We start from the raw sequence: 20038 nt of genomic DNA, 5'->3' as shown, positions 1-20038 counted from the left end.
TTTATAGCCCTGCAACTGCTTTATCAGCCCATTTCCCCCCATTGGGACAAGCCATGGGGAAGGGGCAGTGCCTTTCTGCCACTGACAGCCCCACCACGTCCCTGCTTTGGTGTTGGAGAAGGGGGCACCTCAGAAGGGGGCTCAAATGTATTTAAACACAAGACTTTGCTGTTTGTTTTGTTACTGGCTCCTTCTCGATGGTCCCCACCGCGGAGTCATTGGCTTGCTTGTGCACAACCCCAGTCCAAGAGAAGATTAGCACATTCCAGCCTGCTGAGTTAATTAGCAGGTAATGAGAGATGCTCATCAATAAACCCAGCTGTTTCTGAGCCCCCTCCTGGGTCGAGCCTCCACGCCTGCGGGACAGAGGAAGCTTTCCATCCCCTGACAAGCTCCGTGGGGCTCACTTAGGAGATGATGGGCTCTCACCCTGGAGCAGACAAACCCCCAGCCCTACAGAAAGGCAAAGCTTTGGGAGCGTCCACACGACCCCTTTTCTTTCAGGATTTTTTGGGATAGACGAGGGAGATGGTTTTCCATCTGGTTTGCTAGTGGAGGATTCCCGGATTCCTTGCTCAGGGTTAACAGCAGGTAGGGTAAGGCTGGGAGTCAAAATGAAAGGAACTTAATTATTATAATATAATACTCTCTTAGAGTGGAAATCTCTCGCCAGGGATTCCCTCCTCTTGAAACCTTAGGAGTCCACGGCTGGGGATAGAAACCTCCAGGGGGGGAAAAATAAAAATGCCTCTTTTGCAGTTTCAACCACAGCAAACCTCAAATGCAGGTCCCTTTTCGGGCTAAAATCCTGAGGAATGGGGATAGAAGAAGTCCCCTAACAACTAACAGCTGCACATTTAGCCAGTACCACCTCTGTTCCTGACTTGAGGAAAGGCTTCCTGCCGTCAGCGAGGCAGGAACATAACCTGTTTAAGGCTTTAGAGAGAGACACATAACCATCATCATAATTTTTAAGAAGCAATGTGCAACACAGTGCCTTACGGACTCCTATAAATTACTCGGCACCCGGCTGCCAGCTCAGCCTAAGCTCGATATTGCCTGCAGTAATTATTTGGATCAAATGCAGTTTATCTGCTTCATATTTGTGTTTCTGTGCTCTCTGGTAACTTATAAATGTCATTGCAGTGTTTATTTGTTATAATGAAACTTAATGACGTTTGAAACCAATGGCTGTGGTTGTGGGCTGCAGGTTTGAAGTAATCTCTTCATCTCAGGAGCAGGAGGCCCAAAGATAACATTAAATTACCCTATAGGAAGGGAAGATGTATGCAGACAGATACTCGGGCCCGTGTATTATTCATTGGAGAGATGACTAGCAATGAGCCACAGCGCCTAAGGCTACGGGCTCAAAGCATTGTCACCCAGTGAAGGCAAATGTTCCTGTCCAAGGGGAACTAGTTGTCAAGCCATAAGCCCAAATGCATCTCAATCTATTTTATTAAACCTTCTCAGGCATGCTGGGGCGGCTCGGCGCAAGATGCCCGTGTGAAACGGCTGGCAGGAAAGAAACGAGGTGGGGATGCTGTAAAACCAAGCGGAGCTGTGTAGGAGAGAGAGAAAATGGCTTTGTGAGGCTTCAAAAGCGGGTGGGGAGTCCAGAGAGGCAGCCGGGTGGCTTGGTACCCCCTCTCAGACAGACGCCTGATGTTGAAGGCTGTTCTTCTCCCATGCAAGGCCCAGCATAAACTTTTCTTGCTTTTGCTTCAGGCACTGCTCCTTGTCCTCCCTTCTTCTGAATAATTTCCTCCCTAGGTTTCTATCGCTGCGTGTATTTATAGACTCTGGTCGTGTCTCCCCTTGAGCCTCCTCCAGACTATATAAATTTACCTTCTCCAGCCTCTCCTCTTACAACCCGCTCTCTAATCCCTGGGCCATTCCTGCCACCACAGCCAGTTATTCTCCCTGGCTTTGCTCCATGTTCCTGGGGCTGCAGGGAACACACCGCTCCGGTGCCGGTCACATCCCAGCCCGCCTGGAGCCGGGTAATTACTGCTGCCTGATTACCTGGGGATCTGCTGAAGCAAAATGCCGGTGGCAACAGCCAGGAACAGCTTTCCCCAAGCTCCCTCCTTGCTGGCAGGAGTGTGGGGGTACCCAGGATGAAAAAACAGCTTTAACCCCTGCATCTCTGGTCTCTGGAGGGATGTGCTGTTGCTTCCACACCCTCTGGCCATCAGAGACTCGGTACAAATAGGAGTAAAGAAATAGTATCACCAGAGAGACTTGAAGGTCTCCAGGAAACTGGAGCCCAGCTGTCAGTTGAGTGAAATCTGGCTTTTTGTCTTCACCTGCTTCTCCTGCACAAGGTCAGGCAGGTCTGGAAGTGCCCAGTGCCGCAGCCATCTGTCCTCAGCAATGCAACTTCTTCCTTTTCCTTCTGCTCCTGAGCAAAGGGAGGAACGTTCCTCCTGCATCACCAGGAACCCCTCTGCCTTCCAAGGCTTGTCACACTCACACATTCCAAATCCCTAAACAACCCTGGGAATGCCAGGGTGTAGAGTTTTGGACGTTTCACATGACGTTAGGGAAAGATCGTTTCCACCCAAAGGCTCTGACGGAGGGCATCTGTCCCTTGGCCAGCTCTGTCCCCTGCCACCAACTAAGGTCCCATCCCTGCCACACGAAGCTCTGCAGGACACTGTCCCTGGGGACGTGCAGTGCAGGGAGGTGATTCCTAGAAAGCTCAAACACCACAAGCAAACACCCTTAGTCACTGATCTGCATAGTCAATGCCTTAGTCACCGACCAACAGCAAAGGAAAACAACACCTGGGTAACTCATTTGATTAACCTCATCTGACCACCTGGATTAAACCCAGAAGCCATTATTGGCAGACGTGTTACCTGATGACAACTGACACGAGAAATTAATCTTCATTACTTGCAATCCTTACGCAACCAGCCCCAGGGAACCTCCGGCAAGGATCCCGCCATGAGAGCTCATCTGAGACCCCGTCTCCGAGCTCCCCACGAGCAGAGAGCACCTCCGTGTGCCAGCCCATCTTTCCAACTGGGAGCACTGGGGATTAACGCACCCGCAAGCAGCTTCTCCCAGCACCCCCAGCCTTGGCAGAGGTCTCCCATCCACGAACCGACTGGATCTAACCTTGCTTAAAACCTCCGTGACATCGATTAATGAGGAGGAGAGGACCGTGCAGGGCCACCTGCAACGACCTTGCCTGCAAACCCTTGAAAAGGGAGTTAATTCTGGACGAACGGCTCAGCGAGGAGGGGCTGCGGGCCCCGCCGTCTCCCGGGCAGCTATCGAAACAAACAAGTTGACAAATGAGGCTGCCTCTTAATGAAGCCGAAGCCAAAGTCAATACACGGCCCTCCTATCAGGGCACAGATCAAAGATGGTCTCAAGGGCAAAGGACCTTGGCGGGGGTGGGACAGCTGTCACTCGGAGGAGGGACGGGATGGCACGGAAATGAAAAGGAGCAGCATTGGAAGCAGAGGGAGTCAAGGGCAATGTGCAGAAGAAGAAAGGAAAAAGATTTAAAAGAGGAGAAACGCAGAAGGCTGGGGGAGAAGCCTTTTTTCCCAGGCCTGACGTGCTCTTTCAGCAATTAAATCTGGTTATTAAGATCCTGGTGATTATTTCCGACCTCCACAATCACACCTAGAGCCGCAGCCTTCTGACAAAACTGTGCTTTGGGTGTTCTCTCAGCAGAGGCTTTCCTCCTCCTCCCCTCCCCAGCTAACAAAAGACTGAAATGGGGAAGGACCAGAGTTCCCCCATCTATTTTCAAGTATTGGGAGGGCGTAAAATCTCAGCTTCAAGTTAGATACACTTGGGCTGATGTTCTGCTGTAACAAAGACAGGGGTGGGGAAGGAAACAGAGGCAGGAAGGGAGGCAAACGCTCAGGGAGGAACAATAAATGGATAGAGAGAGATCTTCCACAAAAGTAAATCAGCTTCTCCTCCTAGACATTTGCAGACAGAGCTATTTGTTCGTGCAAGGACCAGTTCTTGCCAGACAGCTTAGTCCTGCCCTCGTCTTCATCAATATCCACTGCATCCTCTGAGCCATCACTCCAGGACTGTTCCTTCCCAACGAGGGCAGCCTTGCAGCAGGAACAGGAACTCTTCTGAGGACAACAAGCACAAGGGCTCATTTGGAACAGCCCAAGTTTGATCCCAGCCTCACCTCTGGCTGGCTGTGGACAACTCCCCCTGCTGCTCTTCCATCCCCCACTTCAGTCAGCCTTGGGAGCAAGTTAGAGTCATAGATTCACACAATGGTTCAGGTCAGAAGGGACATTAAAGACCATCTTGTTCCAACCCCCTGCCCTGGGCAGGAACACCTCCCACCAGACCAAGTTGCTCCAAGCCCCATCCAACCTGGTTTTGAACCCCTCCAGGGATGGGGCAGCCACAGCTTCTCTGGGCAACCTGTGCCAGGCTCTCACCACCCTCACACTAAAGAGTTTCTTCCTGAGATCTCATCTCAATCTCCCCTCTTGCCCCCTTCAGGTACTGGAAGGCTGCTCTAAGGTCTCCCCGGAGCCCTCTCTTCTCCAGGCTGAACAACCCCAACTCTCTCAGCCTGTCTTCAGAGGAGAGGTGCTCCAGCCCTCTGATCAAGTTCATGGCCCTCTGCTGGACTCATTCCAACAGGTCCATGTCCTTCTTGTGTGGAGGACTCCAAAGCCGGATGCAGAGCTCCAGGTGGGGTCTCACGAGAGCAGAGCAGAGGGGCAGAATCACCTCCCTGGACCTGCTGGCCACGTTTCTTTTGGTGCAACCACGGTGCAGTTGGCTTTTTGGTGCTCCAGCGCATGTTGCTGACTCCCAGGGTTCCTGGGGTGGGGATTGCCTCTCTCCCCATTTGTACAATACCTACCACAGCATGGACTTCACCCTCAGCTGAGGAATTCTGGTGCCACGTGAGCCAACACCCTTGTACCTCCCTGCCGTTCCACCTCCAAAAACCTCCACCGGCAACTCGGCTCCCCCTGCTTCTCTCTGAAAGCTCCTCCATTGAAGGCTGGTCTAAGCTGATGGCAACAAAGACCTGGAATACTTATCTCCAGGTCAACCTAAATATTTCATTTAGCTTCTAAAGAAGTCAATTCTTTTCTCTCTTTCTTCCTTCCTTTATTTTAAATCTCAAAATGCATACTGTCTCTCATGAATATTGATGAGGATCATTAGTCACTGAACATTTCACTTCCCTTCTCTTTCTCCCATCTATATAAAACCTTCATCTTTGTTAAAGGAAAAAAAAAAATATAAAAAAAATTTTCAAATTATATCTCTGGGTGTGTTTTAAGATTAGTCCCATTAATACATTTACAGATTAAATAAATACCAATGGGAGCAAATACTGGGCACAAAAGGATATGTACATACCAGCCCTGAGGTTGCTGCTGCGCTGGAGGTAATTGTTAGGGTTTGTGGTTCAAGTTCATTGCTCGGTGAAGGATCAATCCCAGCCCTGGGAGCTAAATAACCCTCATGCTGGCTGCCTGGCCAAGGGGAATCTCACTCTCCCTCCCCCTCGCCTGTGCTCCTTTACCTATCCCTCAGGTGTTTGACCATGCCTGTTCCTTCTGTCTTCATCAACCTCACGCTGAAGGCTCTTCATGGATTTCAGTTTTATTTAGTGAATACAGATGGCAGGGTTTGGCCAGATACAGCAAAGAGCTCCGGGAGAAAAAGAGCAGGACTTGCAGCATTCAACTTGATGCTTTATGACAATATTTCACTCTTTCCTTATGATAAGAATGGATTTTTAGAAGGGGTTAAAAAAAAAAAAACAAAACAAACAGCCCAAACAAAGCAGGATACTCCCCCGGGTGTTTTGCAGGATCTTTCAGTCAAATCTGACAAAGTCCCACTTCACTGAGAGATGGGAACTGGTTCATTTTGTTGGCCTGATACACACGATTTCTTGGGGTTTGTCACTACAGTTGTGAAATACAGCAGTTTTGCACCGCTCCCATAAGGAAGGAGCTTCATCTTACAGGTTGGGACTGTGGAGCAGGGATGATGTTACGTGACCTAGTGACACCCAGGGAAACCAGCAGAGAACAGAGCTTCAAAACCATTTATTTAAGCCTTTTCATGGCAGACCAAAGCCGCAGGCTCTCTGGTGCCCTTAACAACAGAATCACAGAATCTTCTAGGTTGGAAGGAACCTTAAAGATCATCTTGTCCAATCGTCAACCTAATTTTGACAAATATAAACACCCACAAAACAAAAAAAAAGCAACACCATCACTAAACCATACCTCCCAGCACTACATCAACCTGTCTTTTGAACACCTCCAGGGATGGTGCCTCAACCACCTCCCTGGGCAGCCCATTCCAATGGCTGATAACCCTTTCGGTGAAAAAATTGTTCCTAATATCCGGCCTGAACCTCCCCTGGCGTAACAAAGGCCCCTCAAGGGCCTTTGAACAGAAAGGTTTCATCTTCACAACAACCCTACTCGGCTCCCACCCTGAAGCCTGGCTTTAGTTGAAAATACTCCAGCCATGGCACATTTCTGCTCACAATTGCACACTGGATTTACTTCTGCTGGCTCGAGAGCCATGGGAGGAGCAAGTCGGGCTGCTTATCAACACGGACTGTGTGTCTCGGGCTGGGATGTACAAGGCTGCAGCCGTTTTCACTGATATTCCAAGTGAAGGTAACTCAGTACTTCTTCAGTGTTCTTGTCCTGCAGGGAGCATCATGTGTGTCTGCCTGCAGAAGCAGGAGGCAGGAGATGTGGACCAGGCAGGAGTCACCATGTGTTTCCTTGCGTTGCAGTGCCTGTGCCCCTGGAGAACTCCCAAAACTGGCAAAAGAGATGCTCTTTCTCCAGCCTTGGGTTGGGACATACCATCACCCTCCCACCCCCTTCCCAAAACTGGGATCGTTTTCTTGGAAGCACAGCCTCCAGATATTTTGAGAAGCTGGAGGCTTCTATGCAATTATGCTATAATGTCCATGCCGGGAGGATTTATGGCATCATCAGAACCTGACTTGATGGCACTGCCAGAGCTTCATGTCCAGGTTCTGCTCTGGTGGTCACCACATCACCAGCGTGACCTGTAGTGCTAATGAAATACTGCTGCCAGCAACCTCTCCGGCAGGGTCCCTGCAGCCACTGGGGGAGGAAAAGTAAATAACAGACCCCTGGGCTGCAGCAACGGCTCTGCAGAGAGGGGAAAATACCAACAGATCCCCAGGCTGGAAGGTGAACTCTGCAGGGAGCTGGAGGCAGTGCAATGATGAGAAAGATGCAGCTATCGTCGTCAGAGAGAAGCGTGGCATCTCCTTAAATTCATGCTCCCCCCACTCCCCAACAGCTTATTTTGGGGGGCAGAGATAAGGGTATGTGCATCACCCCACCCACGGCTTATTTTTGAGAGAGGGCCAGCCGGGGTGGGGTGATGTACATACCCTTATCTCTGCCCCCCTTTTCAGGGGCATTTGAGAGGACAAGTTTTCCCCACAGCCTGCTGTGTTCCGTAGGTGCACATCCCACTTCAAACGCCATTAAGGACCTAAAAGGGAGCGCAAGGGCAATGGATTTCGAGTAGCCAGGGTATTCTAAATCCTTCCTAGATATCGATCCATGTTTATTAATGCCCGAGATTCCTGAAATGACTTTAGCGGGCCCTCCAGCCCCTGCAAAGGGATGGTACATGGCTTCTACGTGATCCCAGGCTCTCCTGCACACACCACCAGGCTGAACGGCGAGAGAAGCAGCTCCTGAATTATCTTATGCCGGTACTTGGGGAGAGAGGAAGTATTGTATTCATTTATTTAAGACTACGCAGCAATAGCTTTCCACAGGGGACCGCTACTCAAATCAATAGATAAAATTATACCCTTAGACCATTAACTGCTACAACAACACCGTTACCATAAAACTCGCGGGCTCTGTACCAGATTTATAACCAGCAGAGCTGCTCAGCCGCGCTGCAACGGCTGCAGACAAGCGGAGCATCACAGATGAAACTCTGCTCCCCCTCTCTAAAGGGAGAGAGAGCGGAGAGGAAGACGGGGAGGGGTCTCCTATCCTGCCTGAACGGAGCGGATCCTTCCCTCGGCAGCATCCTTCTAAATGTGCATGATGGGTGCCACCAGCAGGAAATTTGCTCCCAGCAGCGTACGCCTCTCCAGCGAGGTCCTGTGTCCTACCCAGATTTCCAGCTGCCCCAACCCAGGCAAAGCCTCCCTTTGACATTAAACAAAAAAACAGTGCGTTTGCTGTTTTTTCCCCAAAGAAACACAGAAACATCACAGAAACATCAATGAGACCTCTGCTGATAACAATGCATCTTTAGCAACTTCTCCGGAGCTTGGTCCATCCACTCACCTCTTCCTTCTCAAATGCCTTCATCAGATAAAGAACAAAAGTTCAATGCAGCTTAGAGGGGAGATGCCTTCCCCAATCAATTGGAATCGTGTCTTTGTGGGGAGATGGGAGTGACAACACTTGGGGTAAGGAGAGCATCCCTCTCAGGGCTGCCAAGCCCCAGAGAAGACAGCACCTTCATTATCAAGGTGAAGTGCTGGGTTCTGCCCTTGGGTCCCACCAACCCCCTGCAGCACTACAGGCTGGGGGCAGAGTGGCTGGAGCTGCCTGGCAGAAAAGGATCTGGGGATGTTGGTCGACTGTCGGCTGAACATGAGGCAGCAGTGTGCCCAGGTGGCCAAGAAGGCCACCAGCATCCTGGCCTGTGTCAGGAACAGCGTGGCGAGTAGGACTCAGGAGGTGATTGTCCCCCTGTACTGGGCACTGGTGAGGCCTCACCTCGAGGGCTGTGTCCGATTTTGGGCCCCTCACCACAAAAAAGACATTGAGGGGCTGGAGCGGGTCCAGAGAAGGGCAATGGAGCTGGTGAGGGGTCTGGAGCACAAGTCTTATGAGGAAAAACTGAGGGAGCTGGAGTTGTTTGGCCTGAAGAAAAGGAGGCTGAGGGGAGACTTTCTCACTTTTCAACTACCTGAAAGGAAGGTGTAGAGAGGAGGTGGTTGGTCTCTTCTCCCAAGTCACAGGCGATGGGAAAAGAGGAACAGCCTCAGGTTGCACCAGGGGAGATTCATATTGGCTATTAGGAAACATTTTTACACTGAAAGGGTTATTAAGCATTGGAATGGGCTGCCCAGGGAAGGGATTGAGGCACCATCTCTGGAGGCTTTCAAAAGACGGGTTGACATAGCACTTAGAGACATGGTTTAGTGATGAGGGGCGTGTTGTATGGTTTTCTTTTGGCTTCTTTTTTTTGATCAGAGTTAGATTGATGGTTGGACTAGATGATCTTAAAGGTCCCTTCCAACCTAGATGATTCTGTGATTTATTGGTGCTGACAGCAGAGTTAGCAATGCAAAGTTTGCACCACATCCCGTGGGGAGCTCTGGAGACCAGCTAATAACAGACCCGCTGCTGCACAACATCCCAGCAGATTTGGGGCTATGAATCCTGCAGCTTTGAGCAAAGCTTTGCAGAAATCCCATGCCTAGGCTGCAAACTGATGCCAGTGGGTTCTGCTGCTTGTTCAAGTCTTCTAGGGTTGAGGGAGCTGGGAGTGTTCAGCCTGGAGAAAAGGAAGCTGAGGGGAGAACTCACTCTCTCCATCTCCCTGAAAGGAGGGGGTAGCCGAGGGGGGTCACTCTCTTCTCCCAAGGAAGAGGTGATAAGACAAGAGAAAACGGCCTCAAATTGCGCCAGGAGAGGTTTAAATTGGATATTAGGAAAAACTTTTACACTGGAAGGGTTATGAAGGATTGGAACAGACTGCTCAGGGAAGAGGTTGAGTCACCATCCCTGGAGGTATTTAAAAGATGCATAGACACGGTGCTTAAAGATATGGTTTAGTGATGGTTTTTGTCAGTGTTGGGTTGATAGTTGGACTCAGTGGTCTGAAAGTTCCCTTCCAACATGGGCAATTCTATGATTCTATGATGCTCAAGTTGTTCAGGGCTTGTCGAGCTCCACTGTGAGCAAAAGCAGACTTGAGCTAAAGCGAGTAACGTGTTACAGGTCTGGTCCCAAAGGACAGACATTTCCACTGCCAGGCCAGGGAACTGAACAAGGTTTGAGCTTCTCCAGCAGCACAGCGGCTGTTGGCACTCAACAGAGATCACTTTTTACAGGGATAAGAGGGGCTGGCTCCAATTTATCCTTGAGACCGAGGAAGATTCATGCTCAGCCTCTGCCGCTGCAGATGTAAACGTCACTTGCAAGATCCAGATTAAGTGTCCCCATAAATCCAAGCAATTCCGAGGCAGCAAGTGCCTTGCTGGGCTGCTAATGGGTGGCATGAATACGTCACCATGCCTCAGTGCCACGCTCTAATAGGACGTTTTCCTGGCAGGAAGCGTTCACTGAACCCGCTTTGAACTATGGCAGGCAACAGAAGGAGCATTCAAGCGGAGCGACATTCGGAGCAGAAGCACCACCAGCTTCCCTGAATGAGCCATTTTCCCCCCAGAACAGCAGGGACCCCATCCCGGAGTCCCAGCTGGTTTCTTTCCAGGCAGCAAGATGGAGCCTGGCAGAGAGAGGAGCCTTGAGTCAGGCTGTTGGGGAAAGGATGCTCAACCTGTGGCAGGGAAAGGCACGGAGCCCCTCTGTTCTCTGGACAAGCGGGAAGGCACGGTGGGACAACTGGAGCAGGGTGGGACCAAACTGGGCACAGATCTGCCTACAGCCCCAAGGAGTGCGATGCATCCAGCCTACCAGGGCTTTGGTATTTAGGACGTGTTTTAAAGCCAGTTTTGGATTTAAATCCATCTCCTTTCCTGCCTGGTGTTGGATTTTACCCATCCGGGCGCTGCTGCCACAGCACCCCAGCACCCTACAAGCCAAAACCCACCCTCCTGCAGCACAGAGAGGCTGCAAAGGAACCCGCAGCCTTCCTTCTTGCCAGAGCTGCAGATTCCCTTTGAGAAGCTGTTAAGAAGCATTCGGAAAGAGCAACCTTTCATTGACAAGTCACTCGGCCCTTTAAACGATCTCCAAATAATATTTTCCTTTTATTGCTTTCTGCGGTTTAACAGCCTTGATTTCAAGTTACTTTGGCTTATGATAAACTCCAGATCTATAACGCTTCTATTCTCTCCCTCTTTGGTCTCTCTCGCCTGCTTCTCCTTTATGTTTTTATTAAAAAAAGATCCAGGAAAACAGATAGCAGATTAAAAGGGAAACAAATTGAAATGGGTCAAATGTATCTTGCTTAGATGACAGCCACCCCATTAGATACTTTTAAACAGGACAAATAATCCGTTCAGAAGCACAAGTGGGCTTTTACATTTATTCTAAATTACAAACCAAATGATTGCAGCCTCAAATGGAAGCACTGGCTAATTGCACTAATATCTCACTAATTCCAGCACCAAGGAATGGGGGGAAAACTAACGAATTTCACCATTTTGCCAATTATTCAATTTAGACCAAGGTACATTATGCAAACCCTGGGTTGAGCTTCCTCTCCATTTTGTGATCTATGACAAGGACTGGAATTCCAATTATTAATAATGGAGGAGCTACAATTATTCTAAGGATGGGTACAAGATAATTATAAGCCATAAAACCAGCTTTCATACGCATTCACAATTCCCTCCCCACGTCTCACAGAACCAAAACCTGCCCGCAGCCTAGTGAGATGCTGAAGTTGAAGACAAAAAAACGCCAACCAGAGCTTTGCTGCTCACAGTTTATGAGCCTGAAGCCCCAGCTGAAGACAGGAGCCAGAAACAGGCAGCTGCCCAGTTCTCCCACGCAGGCAGGGGCCAATCCAAAGCACGAGCCATCACAAAGAGAGCTGGCTGGTGGCTCACCAGCTCAGGCCACCATCCTCACTGCCTCTCTGGACCAACCCTGACCTGTTGTCCTACGTCTGAGGTGTCTCCTATGCTTGAGGTATGTGCTTATTGCCCTTTTGGGACTTCCATTTTCCCCCCAACAGGAGACACCAGAGCTTTGCATTAGTCCTAGCACCTTTCACAGAAAGGCAGGGGTTGGAAGGCACCTTTGGACATGATCTAGTCCAACCCCACATACTTTTGTCCTCTCTCCCTCCCTAAGACTCTCTGATTTGCAATTCCTCCTCTACTTGCCATCTCATCTCCCAACAGGCAGGGTCACCCAGAGGAGGTTGGACAGTCCAGATGGGTTTGGAATATCTCCAGAGATGGAGACCCCACACCCTCTCCGGGCAGCCTCTTCCAGGGCTCTGCCACCCTTAAAGCAAGTAAGTTTTTCCTCGTGTTCAGGTGGAATTTCCTGCACCCAGTCTGTGCCCGTTGCCCCTTGTCTTGTCACTGGGCACTGCATGAGATCCCAAACCTTCTGAACAAGAGCCAAGGTGAGATTTGAGGCTCAGGCTGAAATATTTAAGCCCTCACCCTCCATACTGCCCAAACTCAAGGTCTGTGGTACGCTCACAGCCCCACATGGCCTTTAGAGAAAAATCTCCTGCCTTGGATTCAGACGGTCCTCATCTGAGCAGATTTCTGTGGTCGTTACCCAGCAAATACGATTTGCTAAGCAACACCCTCTCCCAATTAAACACAGAGCAGCGCTCGTTGCTATGTGGAGCTGCAGCTCTGCAGTAATGGCTGCTGGAACAGCCCTGCTTTGTGGAATGAAGGGAGACACCTTGGATGCAGAGCGCTCCAAAGACTGGATTCTGCTCCCAGCCACGAAGGAGTGGAAGGCGGTTGCTGCCAGAGATAACTCCATCACACCAGACAGTGTTTGCACCCCACCGACACCGAGGAGGCTGCCCTGCAGAATGGGGGACAGGTTTCAACCTCGTGCCCATCGCCGACCGATGGAGTGGATGCAAGCCAAGTAGAAAGCAGGGCTACAAGCCAAGCAGGGAGCCAAAGAGGGGGAGTTTGTCTTTCCTTGAGCATGGGTTGTTTACCATTACGTGGGCCAGGAGGAGGATGCTGCACCGAGTCCTTCTTCTGCCCCTTTTCCCAGGCGCTCCTTTCACTACCCCTTGGACACGAGAATGAAGCCCAGGAGGTTCAGATTAAACATTAGGAAAAATTTCTTCACTGAAAGGGTTATCAAATGTTGCCTGGCACCGGTGTCATGTCATTCAAACGCACACAATTACGAGCTATTTAAGTGAAATGCTTTGAAACCTGAAGTTTTTATTCAGAGACTCTCCTCTTCACACACACAACCTCATCGCGGCTCCCTCCAGACTTGTGGGTGAAGCCACCTTCTTCTCCAGCACTCATTTTTGAGGTGTTTTTATCAATCTATATGGCATTACCTGTAGCTTAACGCCACCAATACTATTTCTTTGCCTTTCTGGAGCTCCCACAGGCCCCACCTGATAACAAAACTCTTGAGTCTGCCCACTCCATCACAGTGTTCCCACTTCTCCCAAGTCACGGGCAATTAGGACAAGAGGAAATGGCCTCGAGCAGCACCAGGGGAGGTTCAGATTGGAGATTAGGAAAAATTTTTACACTGGAAGGGTTATTAAGCACTGGAACAGGCTGCCCAGGGAAGTGGTGGATTCACCATCCCTGAAGGTGGGCAGACGTGGTGCTGAGGGACATGGGTTAGTGGTGGTTTGGGCAACTTTAGGTTGATGGTTGGGCTTGATGATCTGAAAGGTCCCTTCCAACCCAGACAATTCTATGATCCCACACAGTGGCAAAGCCGAGCACTGGGTCCATCCTGCAGAGATGCCACCTGCCCACTGCACAGGAGGACATGAGAAGGAGCAAAGTGCCTGGAGAGGGAGGTGAGAGGAGGGGAGAGAGCTGCCCTGCCCCACTCCCAGTGCACAGGGAGATGGTTGGAGGCACCTTCCAGCAGCCGACGGCTGGCGAGAACAGGTGGTGAAGGAGAAGGCTGACACCTCTCAGTGCTTAATCGTTCCCGTTAGTAGCTTTATGAATGGCAGCCAAAAAGTGCCATAATTGCTGCAGTGACGCTTGCTAATGACTCGAGTTAGACCTGGCAAGAAGACAAAGGCAGGAGAGAAGAAGAAAAATAGCGGGAACAGGATCGACACCTGAATACCTGGACTTTGGCCACCTCAGAGAAGAGCAGAGCAAGCCTAACTTGGGACCTCTGGTTATGGATGGGCAGGGATCAAGAGCAATAGTTGGGCAGGGAGATATGTTACAGCACACCCCTTTCCTTTCCTTGGGAAGGGAGGAGTCTGAATGTGAAGGGGGAGAGGGAATAGAAAAACAAGTCCCTGTTTTCAGGTTGGGTCAAGATCCTTATTCTCAGGGGACCAAAGTTGACCCACCTCTTAGATACCACCTTTCCACTCCAAAGTCAGCTTGAGCCAGGGCAGCACAAGCCCTGGGGAAAACGAGGTGACTCAGCTCACTGCCAACCTCAGCATGCCCCTCCATGCCTCAGGACACCCCGTCCACAAGCCGTGGCTCCCACTGAACCACCTCCGTGGCCAGGGAGAGCTGTTCCCAAGGAGAAATCCGGCCCCTCGCTAGCGAACAGCCCGCTCCTCCCGATTATGTATCTGTTTCTGAATGTTAACAAACAGTCGGCAGCATCTGATTGAGTGGGTTATTAGCAGAACGAAGACAGATGGTGGAGGATTAACTCTAAAGCGTCTTTATTGCAAGGCCGTCATTACAGACAGTTCTACTTCTCTCTCCCTCCGTCTACAACTGTCACCAGCTTAATTTCACCCTACAACCCTCAGCCGCACACCCAACAGCCATCCCAGCACGCAGACGAGGTGATCGTCAATCACGGCAAAGGGAAGAGCATCCAGCAGCTGCGCTGGAGCAGCACCTTCCCGCTCCCCAGACCATCCGCACCCCCAAATCATGCCCCCATCCAGCACCTTTCCCGGTGTGGGCACTGCCGTGGTGGCACAGCAAGAGGCAATCGCACCCGACACGACACAGCAATGGCAGCTGAAGGAATCGCAGAATTGCCAGAGTTGGAAGGGACCTCTAGAGATCATCTGGTCCAACTCCCCTGCTAAAGCAGGAACGCCCAGAGCACATCACTCACGAGCATCCAGGCGGGGCTTGAAGATCTCCAGAGAAGGGGACTCCACGACCTCCCTGGGCAGCCTGTCCCAGGGCTCCGTCACCCTCCTCCTAAAGAAGATTTTTCTCATATTTGAATGGAACTTCCGATGTTCCAGCTTGAGCCCGTTGCCCCTTGTCCTATCGCTGGAAACCACTGAAAAGAGTCCGGCTCCAACATCCTTCAACTCACCCTTTAGATACTTATAAACATAAATAAGGTCTCCCCTCAGTCTTCGCTTGTCCAGGCTAAAGAGTCCCAGCTCCTTGAGCCTTTCCTCATAAGGGAGATGCTCCAATCCCTTAATCATCTTTGTTGCCCTTCGCTGGACTCTCTCCAGTAGTTCCCTGTCCCTCTTGAACTGGGGGGCGCAGAACTGGACGCAGGATTCCAGTTGTGGCTTCACCAGTGCAGAGCAGAGGGGGAGAATGACCTCCCTCAGCCTCCTGGCCACACTCTTCCCTACACAGCCCAGGATTCCATTGGCCTCTTGGCCACAAGAGCACATTGCTGGCGCAGGGAAAGTGTGCTATCTACCAGGACTCCCAGATCTTTCTCCTCAGTAGTGCTTCCCAGAAGATCCATCCCTAACCTGTATTGGTGCCTGGGGTTCTTCCTCCCCAGGTGAAGGACCCTACATTTGTCCTTGTTGAACCTCATGAGGTTCTTCTCTGTTCAGGTCACGCTGGATGGCAGCACAGCCCTCGGGGGTGTCAGCCAGCCCTCCTAATTTGATATCATCAGCAAACTTGCTGAGAATACACTCTGTCCCCTCGTCCAGGTCATTTAGGAATGTGTTGAGCAGGACTTGGGTGAGTATTGACCCCTGAGGGACACCAGTGGTCACAGGCCTCCAACTTGACCCCGCTCCATTAATTAGAACCCTCCGAGTCCTGCACGCAAATCATTTTTGCCTTGCACCTCACCAGCCCAGGCTGCCCTGTTGCCTTACAGCTGGGAGAGACACCACCACCCCACCCAGACCTGTTTTTTCATGACACTGGTTGATATGAGGAACTGATATTTGTTAACTCACACCCACCGGAGGCAAGTTCTTCTTTTGGCTTCTCACCCTGGCTCAGCCAGAAAAGCCCGCATCTGCCATCGGTTGTGTTAATGGCCATCCAGCCAGCTGGTAAACAAACAACATAATGCAACCAAAGACCCTCGCTGGGCACGGCCGCAGAGCAGCTGTAAAGCCACAACATTTATTTAGTGCTGCTGGGAGAGGTTGCCACGCTGGTCTGCCAGAGCCCAGCCTGGATGTTCTCCATGGGGGGAGCCAAGAGAAGCACCTTCCCACCAAGCATTTCCTCCATGCCGGCCTCCATCTAAGTCCTCTCTACCTACGAGCACATTTTGAAGACGACTCCATTAAGTGACAGCAAGGTTCTAATGATCCCTGTAATTACCCATTTCCACTACGATGGAGACCCCACACCTCATAATTATCCCATTACCCCACTGCCTACCTCTGCTTTCAGTTCCTTCAGCTGCCCTGTAATTATTAATAGGGCTATTCATTAGCACCATCCTGCAAAAAAAGAGGAAAAGCTCTCACTTGGCAAAACATGAAAGGGGAGCTGTCTCTCTCCTTTTCCCTGCAAAGCAACTGGCCCAAAGAGCCTGGCTCAGGTTCTTTGGGCAAGAAATACCTTTTTTGTGCCTCTATAGGTGACCAGACCTCTGCCCCCTGGGTCTTGGCTCACACGCCATTCAGTGTGGATCTGCACTGAAATCCACCACAAGCCCAGGAGGCTGGAGGCCTGCAGTTGTCATCCAGAACCATCTCTGGTGAAAACACAAGTCCTTGGAGTTCTTTGTAGCCATGGAAATCCCCCCACTTCATTTTTTGGTGGATTGTAGCTTTAAACGTAATGGTCCCGCAGCCTGCGGGGGCCAGAAACTCGCTGGCTGCACAGCTTCAGGCAGGCACACTTTGTTCCCTTTCCCACACAAAAGCTTTACTTTTGGCCTTTCATGTTCCTTTGTTCTCTCCACACAAAGCCATGTTCAGCCTGAAAAGGTGGCTCACTTCGTAGGCGGACAGCAGGCTTTGAATCCACCAGGGGACAGGAGCTTCTGTGAGTGATCCCAAAGGATCGCCAGGATGCCCAGGTGCGTCCCTGATCCTGTGGGCTCTTGGACACCCCCATGAGCACCCTAAGGGCTCTCAGACACCCCCATGAGCATCCCCAGGGTGCTCCTGCCCATCCGAGCACAGCCATTTCAAGAGGCTTGAAGGACACAAAGGTATCAAGAGAGAGACTGCACCTTCTCACAGCACTCGGATGAGACTCTGCCATCCATCCTCCCAAGGGGCAACCCCTTCCCATTAAAAACATACTCTAATCAATGTTTAAAAAGCAAGTGGTAATTAACAAGCACGAGGTGAAGTCTTGTGAAGTACTTTCCACATGTTATCAGCTCAGTCTTAGGGCTCCTGGGGAACCAAAGGAACCTTTGATCTTCTAACTGATTTTTGAGCCATAGACTTGCCTCCACAAGAGTTTTACCCCCGGAAAGCTGATGCACCTTTTACTCTCATGAATACAAGGCTTTCCACAAGAACAGACACCCCTGAGGTGAGCTGCTGGGCCATCCTGTGCAAGCTCAACAGGGCAAAATAATTTCCAATCAAATCCCAAACCATTGGGATTTGGATTGAGTTTGCAGTCCCCAGAGCAACCTCTCAGCAGCCAAGTTCTCCTTGATGCACCCTCAAGACCTTCTCATCTCGCAGGGTTCTGGGACCTTTAATCCTTCCCAGACCCAGCGTTACCCAGGGATGGTGTTGCACCAGGGTTTACTCCAGAAGAAGCAGCCAAGCAGGGAAGCTACCAGAAGCAAAGATGTCAATTCTTCCGAGCGTAAATAGTTTTTGTTTAGTTATTACGCTTCATAATTATTTATGATATTTCTATGGATTAATCAATGCTCATAAAGTACTTGGGGGATGACTAGAATATAAATAGGGAAATTTGAGCGAGGTCTCTGCCAGAGTGCAGGGATTTGACAAACGGAACGGCACCTCTGGAAATTGGTACTCTGAAGGCGTCACGGTGAGGCACCACCACCCAACTAGAATAAAAAGACTAGATGTAGCTATCGCTGGAAGAGCTCCCCATGTGGCAAATCCTTCCCATGGGAAAGAGATGGTGGGTTTTGGATGTATGGAACTAATGAAGTCCTGCTCTTCTCTTGCAGCTTCGTGCAGGGGGCTTCCCACATCGGTGCCCACTAAGATGTCGTAGAGATCAAAGGGGAAAGTGGGATTTTCTTCTGGGTGTGAACAAGACCCTAACACATCCCTGGCAGCAGCATATCTGTGTCTCTTGAAATGAGACTGTGGAAGAGGAAGGAAGAACAGAAGGTGGGGAAGCCGCTCACCTTCAGTCATCCTGCGGTACTTCTCCTTGTACATGAACCCCAGCACTAGGCAGCATCCTCTTCCTGGGAGCCCCAGTTCTGCAAGAGAAGAGAGAGCGATGTTAGAAGACCGGGCTGGGGACAAGAGCAAGCCCGGGGGGATGCCGTGGGGAGCAAATCCTGCCGCTTACACCGCTCAGGCAAAGCGCCAGTGGGGCAGGCACGTAACTGAAGGTGGTGGTCAGCCTCATGGCTGAACTTTGCTGGGGGTCCCAAACCATCTGCTGCTGTGCTGCTTCCCTTAACCACGAATATCCAAAGGCAGGAGGGACACCATCCCCTCCCTTGCCCATTTCTTAAGCTCTTCTCTACACCAAGCAGAGGGAACGAGCAGCATCTTCCTCCACATCATCATGTTGCAAAGATATGGACTCTTTAATCCCATTCTCCCTTAGCAGGTAGCACAGTAAGATGGGAACTGGCCCTCGGAAGGGAAGATAAGTCTGGCTTGAGGCATCTTGCTCTTTTAGAAAACAAGTGACCCTACAAGCAGCAAAGTGCCAGAGTCTGAGGAAGCGCACGCCTTTGATGCCTTGATTTCTTAATGGGGCTTTCTGGCTATCGATAACAGACAGAGAGAGATCTGAGCACGGGGGTTTTTCCAGAAGTAGGTTGCACGCGCGCGTGCTCTCCCTGCGTGCATCTCAGAGTGGCAAAAAAAAGCTCCAGTTCTTCAAACAAATTCTCCTGTGTCACAGTGGAGAAAATTAAGGTACCACGTCCCCGGCGCTGCCTGCCTGTGGACCTACAGAGCTCCTCGGGGGCTTCTGTGCTCTGCAGAGCCCCGCTGATCAAAGCCCCTTTGATGTTTACTTAATGTGGCTGTGGGTCTCTTTAGAGCCCTGCTCTGCTGAAGAAGGAGTGTCGTGAAGTCGTGCTGCCCGCGAGAGGGGAAGGCAGGGAAGCGGGAGGGGTGAGAGCGCAGCGACAGGCTGGAGAGAAGAACGAGCAGGACCAGCAGCCTCGGCTTTTAGCGTCAGGGTGCCAAGCTGGGTTCGAAGTGCAGGTCTGGACTGTGTCCAGAGGAAGAAGGTGGCTGCTCCCTGCAGCATGATGTGACACACAAATTTTTATGGGTATATACCCAGATACAACTTGGTATCCCTCCCCAGTGCTGCCATGACATCCCAGCAGAGGGGTTAGCATCCTCCTCCTGCGCATAGCAGGAGGCAGAATCAGAGCTTAAACCCAGAAAAAAGAGGCTTCTTTTGACCCCAGGAACACTCACGGTACAAGCAAGATGAGTTAAAGCAGTTTCTCTATTATTAAACAGGGCTCCACCTGCAAAAGGCTGAGGACCAACAGGTCCTGACGCTGAGGCTCCCCACTGGGGAGGACATAAGGAACTAATCAAAATAAATCACACATGTAATCCCACTGAAGTTGATACTCAGACAAAAGTAAGTCCCTTGAGATGCTTAGAGTAAGCTGAAATTTAATTGCCCCTCTAAATCCACGTTGCCACCTAAGGTAATGCCCCAGAAAGAAAGAAGCATCTCCAGAAATGACTCATTTCCCCTACCCAGGATGACGTGGGGGGGGGGGGAGGGGGGGGGCTTGTAACTCTCTCATTGGCCATAAAAGGGGGTAAATAACTCAGC

General features: G+C 50.7%; 1 protein-coding gene across 2 annotated transcripts in view; it reads right to left on the bottom strand.

The window, feature by feature from the left end:
• Window positions 1–20038, bottom strand: part of KIRREL3 (kin of IRRE like 3 (Drosophila)) — a 266584-nt gene that overhangs the window by 152382 nt on the left and 94164 nt on the right. For both annotated transcript variants that reach the window (XM_014961052.1, XM_014961053.1), the window contains exon 2: window positions 18399–18476. In XM_014961052.1, the coding sequence (XP_014816538.1) occupies window positions 18399–18476 (78 nt within the window). The remainder of the gene's footprint in view (window positions 1–18398; window positions 18477–20038) is intronic.

The sequence above is a fragment of the Calidris pugnax genome, unplaced genomic scaffold (assembly GCF_001431845.1).
Source record: "Calidris pugnax isolate Ruff unplaced genomic scaffold, ASM143184v1 scaffold269, whole genome shotgun sequence".
NCBI classification, from domain to species: Eukaryota; Metazoa; Chordata; class Aves; order Charadriiformes; family Scolopacidae; genus Calidris; species Calidris pugnax.
Note: the sequence above shows the minus strand (reverse complement) of the source record. Positions and strands in the feature narration are given on the sequence as shown.